Source organism: Hordeum vulgare, chromosome 1H, assembly GCF_904849725.1.
Source record: "Hordeum vulgare subsp. vulgare chromosome 1H, MorexV3_pseudomolecules_assembly, whole genome shotgun sequence".
NCBI lineage: Eukaryota > Viridiplantae > Streptophyta > Magnoliopsida > Poales > Poaceae > Hordeum > Hordeum vulgare.
Window position 1 is genome coordinate 424,881,014 of NC_058518.1, and position 13,055 is coordinate 424,894,068.

Consider the following 13,055-nt stretch of genomic DNA (forward strand, 5'->3'; position numbering starts at 1 on the left):
CGCGCCTGAGCCGCGGCCGCTGCCTGCCCGGGATAGACCCCGCCGACTGCAGCTCCCTGCCGGGCTCGCCGCGCCTCCTAGCAACTCTAGCCACTGGACACGGCCACTGCCCACGCCAGGAACTTGCCTTTTCCCCGCCGTCGATCTACTCGCCCTAGCGTCGCTTTGTGCCCCGGCCGCCACCGGGAATGGACGGATCCGCCTTCCCCCGCCTACTCGCCTCCCTGGCCGGAGTCACCCGCCGCCAAGCACAGCCGCCGCCATGGCCTCTCGGCCTTGCTCCCTGGGGGAGACGACCAGCGCCACCAACCCCCCTCGGCTCGGCCCCGAGCCGGCCCAGCTCCGGTGCGCCGCCGCCTCCAAGGCCGAGGCGCTCGGCCTCCCACCGCCTCGCATCCTCCCCAAGGCCCACCTCCAGGCCGAGGCCTGCCAAGGTGAGGCCGAGCTATCCCCCGCCTGTGCACGTTTTCGATATATTGCGCTTGCCCTTTCGGCCCAATAGATTTTAGTTTTTTTTTTAGTTTTCGAATTAGTTGTATTTCAGGAAATAGACGTAGATTATTTTGCCCGTAGTTTATTAACCGTAAATCGGATCGCGACGTGTAGCATATGGTTTTTGTGTAGAATTTCGCGTAGAATATGAATTTATAACTTGCATAATTGTTTGACGTTGTTTAGCGTGTCGTATGCCTAGAAACGTGTGATGTCTATAATATTTTTGCCCGTAGTTCTTTTTTTCGCGCGTGCCCAGATTGCTCGAATGCATTAGATAAAATGTCCATATTTTAGGAACCCCTTTGCCATGTATTTTAGAGTAGTCTTTTGTATTTTTGCGTGTAGGGATTTGCCGCTAGTTTATTTTTCGTGTTTAGGACATTATCTCGCATTTACGTGCGGTGATATTTTTGTTCGCAACCCCACATGTTTTATATGTTTTCAGGATAGAAAAATTATGTGTATTTAGTTTTAGCTTTTGAGTAAGTTAGTTCACGCGATATTTTGCCACGTTGCCTCTTGTCTGTTTCGTAGGATTTATTCCGTGCGTGATATGATTAAGTTGTCAACTAGAGAGTTGTTCTTTGATATTTAGTCTAGCCCCTGGTATTTTTGGTTGCAATATAAATCCATGTTTAGGTGTGGATTGCTTGCTCTCTAGTTGCAAGAAATAGTGTAGTTTTAGTGATGCTGAAATATTGCTAAGTGTGGAATCTGTTATTTTTTGTTGCTCACTTGTCTTGCTTCTATCTTGTGATTTGTAGCTATTTTGAGGTTGGTGCAATGGAGTTAGTTGTAGACTTTGGGATTCTCTAGCATGCTGTGAATTTTCATGCCATTTGGAGTCCTGTAGCTTATGGTTTTTCTGCTGTCAGTATGCCTTCAGATCGAAAAGTGCAGTTTCATAAACTGTTATTTTCAGAAGTCTGAAATAGTGTGTGAGATGCCATTTTGTGACTTCTTTTCCTAGTGTTCCATGCTTCCATGCTAGTCGTTGTTAGTTGTATGTTGTAGTGCTTCTTGCCCTCTATCGTCTCATGCCTTGGTTGAGCATATTGGGATTTTGTAGCTCGTAGTTGTGGGGTGTAGAAAATGCCATGTGGTTGATTGTGGCAGATTGTAGTGATTTCTTGTTTTGCTCGTAGTTGTTGAACCGTTGCTCCGTTTTGATCGTGCCCCATATGAAACTTGCTTAGAATCTCATGTAGTTTCATATTATCTTGCTGATTGTATGTTTTGAAGTGCTCGTGACCGTCGTTGCACACATATTGCATTCATGTCATCATATCTTGCGGTGTCCGTATCTTTTGAACCATAGCTCCGTTGGAGATCTATGTGTAAATTGCTTGTAATGACGCGTAGAATCACGTGAACCTATTTGTTTTGCTGTTTAACAACTAATTAAACGTGTTAGTTCAGATCTGAACAGAATTGTAAATTAACATGTGAGGTCGTTTCGAAGATGCTATATGTCATTTCCGACCTCATTTAAAATGCCTAGATAGATAGAATAATTACGCTTCACCTCTTGCCATGTTTAATCACACTTAATATTGCCGAGTACCTAAATCGGGATAGAACTAAATAACCCCTATGTGGAGTTTCGTCAATATCCAACTCGTTGCATGTTGAACTTCACTAAATGTGTAGTGTTTGATTGTGTGAATTGTCATGGCGTGTCTTGCATGTGTTCAGCTGCTCATGCATCATTTGTGTTGTGCATCGTGTGGTCAATATCGTGTGGTGATTCTTGTTTCCGGTTTGCTTCGTCTCGATAGAGTTCCGCAAGCGTGTCGGAATGTGAGGACCCGTTCGACTACATCGGTTCGTCTGCTTCACGGAGTCATTCTTCTTCCAAGCGGGATCTCAGGCAAGATGACCATTTCCCCAGATACCATTACTAACATTGCCATGCTAGTTATTTCAGTGCTATCAATTATGTCTCATTGCCTACCACATGTTAAATGTCATCCTCTCAACAATGCCATGAAACCTTCAACCTGTTCAACCTAGCAAACCACTGATTGGCTATGTTACCGCTTGCTTAACCTTGTGCTAGCGTTGCTAGTTGCAGGTGCAGTTGCTTCCATGTGAAAACATTGGTTCCTTGTTATATCACCATATTAATTCTATTTAATTAATGCACCTATATACTTGGTAAAAGGTGGAAGGCTTGGCCTTTCTAGCCTGGTGTTTTGTTCCACCTTTGCCTCCTTAGTTTCGGCTACCGGTGTTATGTTCCATATTTGAGCGCTCCTAACACGATCGGGGTTGTTATGGGGACCCCCTTGATAATTCGTTTTAGATTAAAGCTGGTCTGGCAAGGCCCAACATTGGTACTACATTTGCCCAACATAATAATTTTGTTAATACTGAAAGCATAGGGCGTCATGAACCCGAGGAGTAATTTCACATAATACAGGGAGAGCCAGTGCTGATGGTGCTGGTCCAAAACAGAGCACTCTGTGGGGCCAACCCAGGGCAACTTGGGTGATTTCTATCCGGCCTCCGTACGCGTAGCTTATCTGTCGTGTCCTGAGAATGAGATACGTGGCTCCTATCGGGAAAGTCGACACGCCGGGCGGCCTTGCTGGATTAGTTTTACCTTTGACGAGATATCTTGTGCATCGGGATTCCGGTGACGCTTTGGGTAATCTCAGAGTTGAGGTTTTCCACTAAGGAATCCGACGAGATCGCGAGTGTCGTGATCGAGGATTTCTATGCGGCTTGTGGTAATTTGTGATGGACTAGTTGGAGCACCCCTGCAGGGTTCAATCTTTCGGAAAGCCGTGCCCGCGGTTATGTGGCAACGTGGAAACTTTGTTTAACACTGGTTCTAGATAACTTGAAGTTAACTTAATTAAAACTTGCCAACTGTGTGCGTAACCCTGACTGTCTCTTTCGTGAGTTCCTTCTCCGATTGAGGACACGGTGGGGTTATGTCTGACATAGGTAGGTGTTCAGGATCATTCATTTGATCATCAGTAGTCACGTCCGCTATGCGTAGATCTTCCCCCTCTTATTTCTTGTACTCGTAAGTTTAGCCACCAAATATATGCTTAGCCGCTGCTGCAACCTCACCACTTAACCTTACCTCACCCATTAAGCTTTGCTAGTCTTGATACCTTTGGAAATGAGATTGCTGAGTCCCCATGGCCCACAGATTACTACAACACCAGTTGCAGGTACATGTAGAGATTACTTGACGTGAGGGCATTGATTGTTCATTTGGAGTTGCTTCTTCTTCTTCTTCTTCTTCGATCTAGGATGGGTTCCAGGCCGGCAGCCTGTGATAGCAAGGATGGACGTCGTTCTTCTTTTATCGTTTGTTTTTCGTCCGTAGTCGGACCCTGCTCTTCTTCTTGACGATTATGTATTGTACTGGTGTGACTCTGATGTAGCTTGTGGCGAGTGTAAGCCAATTCTATATATATATATATATATATATATATCTTCTTTTCAGTACATGTACTTGTAACGATATACATTCTTGCGACACGACGAGATGCGCTTCTATCCCTGACGAGGCCCCCATGCCAAATTGAGGATAGGGTCGCATCTTGGGCGTGACAGCTACTCTCGGGCCGCTCGGCTATCGAGCGGCCTCTGTAGCCACTCGAGCCGCTCACGTTCAGCCAAAGTGGCATGTCGCACGACCTCTAAAGCCATCTCTTTCGGGGTAGTCTCGGTGATAGGGGTGAGCAGGGTGTGCTCATTCATCTACCTCAGTTCCTCCTTCTTCTCCCAACAGAGAGGCTAGGTAATATATATGGAATTGGTGTTGTTGTTGTGTCCATGTTTGTCTCGGCCGCGGGAATTTCCCACGGAAATCCCAGGAGGTCCTATGGCCGTGCCGGCCATCTGACTTTCTGCAGCTGGCTTGCTGCTCTCGCACTTAGACTCGTTGGTGGAGTCGTCGCACGAGGAGAGGAACAAGTTGAGGGTGGGCTCGTCAGAGTCGAGGGTGTACACCTGCTCAGCCATGGTCTAAAGAGCCACATCATGCTTGATCCAACGCTCGAGCCGTGAGCACCTGAAGCACTTGCGACGGCGTACAACAGAGTGAAGGTGCACCGAGCTGTACGGGATTGACGGTTGCCGGAGAAGGATTCCAAATATTGTTGTGCGAAAATGCGCCACACCGCGAGTGGGCACCGTATCCGTGTCCAGCGGAGCTTCCTGCAGGGATGCCGAGTCTTCGACGATGAAGCTAAGGGAACTGAACATAATCTCTTCGCCGAGGATGATCATGGTGACCGGAAAAACTCCACCTACGTCGTTAATCGCTAGACGCGTATCCCCATGGTGGGCGCCAAATGTCGTGTGAATGATCCTGACAATTGTACTAGGTTACGATGAGTGGCGGAGCCTACCTATGGCACAGATGTATCACTCGGATTTAGTGAGTTTGGGCCCCTCTCGGAGAGGTAAAGATCCTACGTCTCGTGCTTGGAGGCTTGTGTTTTCTTTGGGGTATCTGATTACAACGAATGTTGAACCCTTGTTGAGGAGCTTGGGGGTGGCTTACATAGAGATCCCTAGGACCCGTCGAGCGTCAATACAATGGCATTAAATGCGGGTAACTACGAGCGTTACTAGAAACTGCAGCCTTAACTACAGACGTTACAGGTAACGCTGGCCTTCACTGGACTTCATGTATGATGTAAGGTCCCTCGGCCGTTGTAGCCCCCACGTCGTCCACGCTTATCTTTGTCCAAGTGTTGGTGCCTGGACGGCTGACTGGAAGACGTCCGAATGACTCCATGGGTCTGAGTGAATCCGGTGTATGCATATGAATGAATCTGTAGCCCCGAGACTCTAATGGCCACGTGGGGCCCTAGGTGGGCCCTGGATGTCAGGTCCATGAGCCTATCAGTAGGTGACCCCATCAGGGTATGGGCGACGATCCTCACCTTGACAACAGTAAATGCTTCTCCATCACGCTTCAATGTGACTGCAAATACTATACGGTAATCAATCTTAACATTGTTGGCGAATATAATTTCCTATTTTTGCTTCGAAGTGTAATTTATGTTTCTTATATTTGAGCTAGTGTGTCTCTTGATATGCTATACCTTTTCTCCTAGACAAGTTTTTTGTTCGCGACATGGAAAATTTGACTTAGATGACAACTTACCTCAAAAAGAAAGATTGTTTCAGTTTTAAATGTACAATCTATAATGAGGCAGATTACATATATTTTGCTTGTGCTAATTGGAAATGATTGACCAGACCTTACGGATTTGAGCCTCGTATAAAAATAACATTTGACCTATTCTCTAAGTAATGAAGACATATCGATGTATTTAGAATTGATGTCCATTTTACTCCATATAAGTTTCCTAAACAAACTTGTTAAATAACCTTTAGATTACACTTCAAAATAGTTGTTATTCAACCATAACTTTTCTTGTTATTTTAAATTGATAGTTTATTTTCTATCTCAAGGAAACATACAAAACATAGTAGACGACACCTACTACACTACTTGCACACACATACTACACTGTTTGCAGTACACTTACTTGGCTGGAAAAAATTACCTCGTGTTCTTTGTTGTTAACATTGAGTCCCTTAAGGGCATTTATAGAGCTGGTCCAAATGATGCACGATACTCGTCACCACTCCACACCTTGAACAAATACAACATTTGTAGAAAATGCATGATAAGAGTTTGGACTACATATTAATTCATTGATTATAATATGTCTTTCACATATATACATTCTTCTTACACAAGGTAAGTGGTGGTTACTATTGATTACTATGCCACCATTTTGTTTTACCTCCGGCGATGGATGACCACCAGGGTGATATAACAATTATTTTCGAGAAGATCTATTTAAGAAGTACAAACTTGATTGCACTAGATGAACAACTTGAAAATAATGAATGGAGACGACTATTGTGTGACAACAACTTGAAGATTGGAGATTCGTGGATCTGTGTGCTCCACCATTTTGATATGTTTTTTTTCTCGTTCGTTCTACTCGTTTTCTCTTCATCGTAAATTACAGTCCCATCTAATCGTCATGGTGTGTACGACATAATAATTCACGATAAATCTTATTAGAAAATCTACAACTGAAAGTACCAAAATGCGCCTACGCGTGTCCATGAACATTGATCGAACATCATACAAAAATCGCGTGCCGCAACCAGGTATCTCAAATTGAAACCACGAATCCATATTAGCCATGCAGATAAAAGAACCTACGTACTACGTATATATCTAAACTATTCATCATCGAAGATGTCCACTATCTCCATCATGGTTCCAAGTAGATGGGTGTGTGTGGTAGCTTCGCCGCGTGAGGCAGCTCCATCTCGTTGTCAGCCAAACTAAAGGCGAAGAGCTCGTCAATCTCTATCTGCTGTCGGATGAAGCGTCGGTTGAACTTCACATATGCCTCATCTTGGATGGATTCGAGGATGACGGTTTGCTCCGCCATCTCCACGACCTGGGACCCTCCTCCATTCCTGTTGTGGAGAGGCAAGCGGTTAAATTCGGATAGGCTTTTCTCTCTCATTTTACTCGCTTTTATCTTCACTATAGGCTATAGTCCCATCTAAGAGCATCTACACCCATGACTTCGGGCCCTCAAACGCCCGCGGATGCGCCCTGTCAGTGACCGAATGTGTCCCTTATTTGTCCATCCGCGCAACCATACTCTTTATTTTTTTCATATGGCCGATCACTTGTACATGATTAGCAGGAGGAAAAGAGAAAAAGAAAAGAATGAATAAAGAAAAAAAAGGTGGTCGGGTGGGGTCGCGTCCTATGTGACGGACTGACCGGGCGCGCCTCGGCACATTCGCAAACCCTCATATCCTCTCCATATTTAAGATGTATATGGGGTTCGCGGACAACCGAGATATACAGAGACGATATGAGGAATCCGGTTAGGTCACTTTTTTATTTATCCGGTCAATGACCGAACGCGTCCGCGAATGTATGAGAGATCATTTAAGGGGTTCGACTGTAGATGCTTTAATGGTCATGATTTGTCCCGCGTAATGATTCACGGCATCCAGATCTACTCTCATCGAGTACAAACTACCCTTTCGCAATCGCCATGTGCGAGGCATGCGTTGTTGAAGTGTAGGAGTATTTAAGAACTCCTCAAAATGGATGAACGAACGAACGAACGATGATGATGCGGATCGTTCCACTTCCAGCCCATTTTGGTTTTGTTTTTGGATCAAACAAACACAAAAAAGGATAAATAAACTAACCCAAAGTGGGGGAGAAAAGCCCCGATCCAACTCCAACGCAACGATCTCCCTCCCGTTTCCACCCTGGTGGGGTGGGACTGGCGGTGCCGGTGGTTGTGCTGTGCACTCCCCTCCTCCCTCTCTCTCTCTCTCTCTGGCCGCTTCTCTTCTCCCCCACCGCGACCACGAGCTCCCACCAACTCCCCCACCCGCCGGCCTTCCTCAGTCCTCAGGAGTAAGCCACACTCCACTCCCCGACCGACACCCCCCCGGCGCCTCCTCAATTCCCCGCGCGCCGATCGCGACCCCCCACCCCACCGCGACACCGATCCCCCGCCCGCCTCCTCCCCGCCCCGCCCCGCTGTCTGTCGGCGCCCGCACCCACCGCGGCGCGCCCGACCCAACCACCCCAAATCCCGCGCCCCCCAAATCCCCAACCGAAACCGCGCGCACTCCACTCCACCCTCACCCCCCCCCCCCCCCCCCCCCCCCCCCCAGATCCACCCCCGCCCAGGCCGAGATGCTCGTCCAGGACCGCGTGCTCCCGGAGCACGCCGGGAGCAACAAGTCGCCCAAGTCCCCGCGCGCCGCGCCGGGGTCGGACCGGCGCCACCCGCGCCCCTTCGCCAAGAGCCTCGACTTCAGCAACTGGGCCTCCGAGCACTCCTCCAGGCTGCTGCTCCTCCTCTTCGCCGTCGCCTCCGTCGCCGCCGTCTTCCTCCTCCGCGGCGCCGGCCCGGACGCCGCCGCGCTCCTCTGCCTCGACCGCTCCAGCTCCCGCTCCGCCGCCGGCCCCGCCAAGCTCCCCTACCCGGACGTCGCCTGGTCCAAAATCCCGCCGATCGCCATCGCCTCGGCGGCCCCCTTCGCCTCCTTCCGCGCCGAGAGGTGGATCGTCGTCTCCGTCTCCTCCCCGCCCACCGCCGCGCTCGCCGCGCTCACCCGACTCAAGGGCTGGCAGCTCCTTGCCGTCGGCAACTCGCACACCCCCTCCGACTGGGACCTCAAGGGCGCCATCTTCCTCTCCCTCGACCTGCAGGCGCAGCTCGGCTACCGCTCGGTTGACTTCCTGCCCTACGCCTCCCACGTCCGCAAGACGGCCGGCTACCTCTTCGCCATCCAGCACGGGGCCAAGCTGATCTTCGACGCCGATGACCGCGCCGAGGTGCCCGGGAATGATCTCGGCAAGCATTTCGATGTTGATCTCGGATCTGGCATCGCCAACCACCCCGTGCTGCTCCAGTACAGCCACGCGGATCCCAACCGCACTGTGGTCAACCCCTATGTGCACTTCGGCCAGCGCTCGGTGTGGCCGCGGGGGCTGCCGCTGGATAAGGTCGGGGAGGTGGCGCACGAGGCGTTCTACACTGAGATCTTCAGTGGCCGCCAGTTCATTCAGCAGGGGTTGTCTGACGGTTTGCCGGATGTGGATGCGGTCTTCTACTTCACGAGAAAGCCGCCAACAGCGCCATTCGACCTGAGGTTTGATCCAGAGGCCCCCAAGGTGGCGCTTCCACAGGGCATGATGGCGCCAGTGAACTCCTTCAATACATTGTTCCACGCACAAGCTTTCTGGGGCCTGATGATGCCTGTTTCAGTGAGCTCAATGGCGGCAGATGTCATCCGTGGGTACTGGGCTCAGCGCATCTTGTGGGAGATTGGTGGGTATGTGGCTTTCTACCCACCAACTATTTACCGGAAGGATCATGTGCAGGCCTACCCTTTCGCAGAGGAGAAGGATCTGCATGTGAATGTTGGTAGATTGATCAAATTCCTGAACGAGTGGAGGTCAAACAAGCAGAGCCTGTTCGAGAAGATTCTTGATTTAAGCTATGCCATGGCTGAGGAGGGGTTCTGGATGGAGCAGGATGTGAGATTGACAGCTGCTTGGCTGCAGGATCTTCTGGCAGCAGGGTATCGGCAGCCTCGGCTCATGTCATTGGAGATTGACAGGCAACGGGCAACCATTGGGGAGGGTGACATGAAGGAGTTTGTGCCCAAGAAGCTGCCATCCGTGCACCTTGGGGTTGATGAAATCGGCACAGTGAACTATGAGATTGGAAATCTGATCAAGTGGCGAAAGAACTTTGGTAATGTCGTGCTCATCATGCATGTTAGTGGACCTGTAGATCGTGTAGCCTTGGAATGGAGGCTGCTATATGGACGGATATTCAAGACCGTTATCATTCTTGCGGAGCAGAGCAATGCAGAGCTTGCTGTTGAACGCTGCGCTCTGTCACATGCATACAAGTGAGTATTATTACCCCTATTAACTCTTCTTTGACTTGCATTTGTAGATCTTCTCCAAAACATGATCACCACTTGATATGAAAAATCAAACTGCATAATGGTTAATTTAAGAACTGAGCTGCATCTTCAGTCAGATCCAGTGCCACCAGAAGTTCTGAATCATTTAATCTAAAACAGCTCCAAACTACTCAATCTGTCCCATAATATAAGAGGGTTTTTGACACTACACTAGTGTTAAAACGCTCTTATGTTATGGGATGGAGGGAGTAGATTGCAGTGTTGAACCTAGTGCCAGTTAAATGAATGATTTGTACTAGATGATGTTCCTGTATTAATTTTTGAACTCAGGTTCTTTGCAAACAAACACATTTTTTGCTCAGTTAACTACAGTATGCTATTACACTCCCCTCAGCCAAAGGGTTTGCATGATGGCATCAAGGTTGTGCACTAGATATTTGCCTTAATTATCAGAATTATTGACAGTCGTAGATGGTGCCATCCATAAAATCCTATTTCCTTTTCCTTTTCCATTCTTGGCATCTGTTAGCTTATTTATACCTATCAGACGACTAAAGTTAGGTCTGGTTACTAAAGCAAATCAATGCAACAGAAAAGTGACATCCCCAATTTCTGTTTGCAAGCTCAACTACTGGGCATAAAAGATAATCTTACCGATGAGCTTTATATCATCGTTATATTTTCATCATTATAACTTGTCAAAGGATATGACACTGGCTTCACTTTCCTTCTTGACACTCTTTTAGTTCTATCATGATATATGCACAGTACCACCTTGTGTGAATTCTGCTCATCATATGAACACCATTTTGCAATTTGTCATTAGGTATCTGCCCAAGGTGTTTGGAAGATACGGTGGTGCTGATGGATTTCTCTTCCTCCAAGACCACATGATTCTTAATTACTGGAACCTTCTGCAAGCCGACAAGGAAAAACTCTGGATAACTGATAAGGTTTGTAGATCGTATCCAGTTCCTTCCATCCACATCTTTTTATTCCCGATCATCGTATATGCTGTCAATGCACATTATACATTAGAATTCACATTACTTTCTCATGTTGCAGATTGCACATTCTTGGGTTACTATTCCACTGGAGAGCAATAAAGAAGAATGGTTTGTTAAGCAAGGTGCTATGGTTAAGCAGGTCGTTGGCAGTTCCCCTGTTCATTTCCAGACCAGTTATAAAGAAAGCATGGGCGAAGACAAGATCGTATTTTGTGGCAGTGAACTGTTCTATGTGCCCCGACGGTTTGTTGAGGACTTTGGTGATCTTGTGAGTCTCGTTGGCAATTTGGATCTGCATCATAAGATTGCGGTCCCGATGTTCTTCTTGGCGATGGATTCGCCTCAAAATTTTGATTCGGAAGCTCTGGCCGGAACAGTTTTCAAGACCAACTTGGCAGCCAATGAGACTTTCGCAAATATTTATACAGCGCAGTCACCTGCTGTTTTCCCAGTTAAAGTGATGAACGAGATTGATTTCATAAAGGTAATTCGGCTGATGTCCAAGGGAGACCCTCTTCTGATGGAGTTGGTATAAATATTCATTTGTGTAGCTGAAATGCAAAGCATTATCTGTGTGGCAATGAGGACAGAGTAGACAACGATAGTTTTGAGTTTTCAGGAGGTTCTCTGTTGTAATTGCATTTATTCTGTAGCTGTTCATTTCAAAGGTGTTGTATATTGTGTTGTATCAATAGTGACAAAGGTTACTGGGGTTCAGCTCGGTCCGGCTGTCCTGCTGAAGGAAAGAAAGGATAGATACGATTTCGCTGAGAAGAGCCTCTGACACGGGCATGGGTTTTGCAAGAGTTTTGGTGGTTGATTATAGTACAGATTCACACTTGAGCAGTCTATTGTACCCCTCAACGTTGGTAAATGAAAATCAGGCATACTCTCTGGCTTGTGTTTGGATGAACATGCTTTTTGGGGACAACTACAGGCTATTGAGAATACATTATTTATGTTTGTCTAGCAGTAACCTTTTGGACTGAGACAGAGAATATCTGCATTGCAGAATTTTGTTGTCTTGGTGCTTGTTTTATTTGTGTTGGCCTTTATTCTAACCTGAGCAGTTATTTAGCATATTTGTGCTAGTGATTCATTTTCCCTGGGAAAAGTTTTAAAGTACTAACTTTTGACATGCAGTATTTTTTTTAGGGGTTTGACATGCTGTTGTTTAACAAGCAAATGATCTAACTTTAGTATTCACATAAACATATTATCAGATCAAACAAATTGAAACGATCAGCCAATGAAAGCGCAACCCGCGGATCTGTGACGTGGCTTCTGATCCAGACCGTTGCTTCAGTTCACATCCATCCAATGGTCCAGAATGATGCACATTATAATATCCAGCAATTTCGAATGAGCCAATCATAGTGCAGCCCGCGGATCGCTCACCTAGCCCTAGTTCCTGATCCGGACCGTCCATTCACAGCGACCCAATGGCCCGGAGGGGTGCGGGGTTCTGAGGGGTTTTCAAGGGTTAGGTTGAGCATAACTAATTCAAAAAAATAAAAAATATATATAATATGTGCCAATCATCGTTCTATGTGACTAAGTTGCTAGGAAAAATAAGAAACTTGGACTACGGATATTTTCGTGAAAAAACCTTCACAAAAGATGGCTATCAAGAACGAGGTTATATGGTTTTCAAGGGTTAGGGTTGAGCATAACTAATTCAAAAACAATTAAAAAAATATAAAACTTGTGTCAATCATCGTTCTATGTGACTAAGTTTCTAGAAAAAATAAGAAACTTGGATTATGGATATTTTCGTGAAAAAAACTTCACAAAAGATGGCTATCAAGAACGAGGTTGTAGGGTTTGCAAGAGAAGTGAGCTAGGGTTTAGTGTTAAACATGTCATACTTTATCGAAATGATCCCATATCAAGAGGGACTCTTATATACACACACTAGATGTCAAGTTTCCTTTTTTGGCTCATTTAGAGAAGGTCGAAAAAAAAACTTTCTTACAAATGGGTCTGTTTTCCCTAGCTTTGGAGGGGTTTGGAGCTCATTTGGAGCACATTTTTCATGTCCTAAGTTTCACATATATGTTTCACATAATA

At 46.8% G+C, this 13,055-nt stretch overlaps 1 protein-coding gene across 1 annotated transcript; it reads left to right on the forward strand.

Annotated features, from left to right (window-relative positions):
* Positions 1 to 8,112: 8,112 nt before the first annotated feature.
* Positions 8,113 to 11,898, forward strand: LOC123442373 (probable glycosyltransferase STELLO2). Its single transcript, XM_045118392.1, has 3 exons — positions 8,113 to 9,960; positions 10,805 to 10,931; positions 11,044 to 11,898. The coding sequence occupies exons 1-3, from the start codon at positions 8,231 to 8,233 to the stop codon at positions 11,518 to 11,520; spliced, it is 2,334 nt and encodes a 777-aa protein (XP_044974327.1). The 5' UTR covers positions 8,113 to 8,230; the 3' UTR covers positions 11,521 to 11,898.
* The last annotated feature ends 1,157 nt before the right edge of the window (positions 11,899 to 13,055 follow it).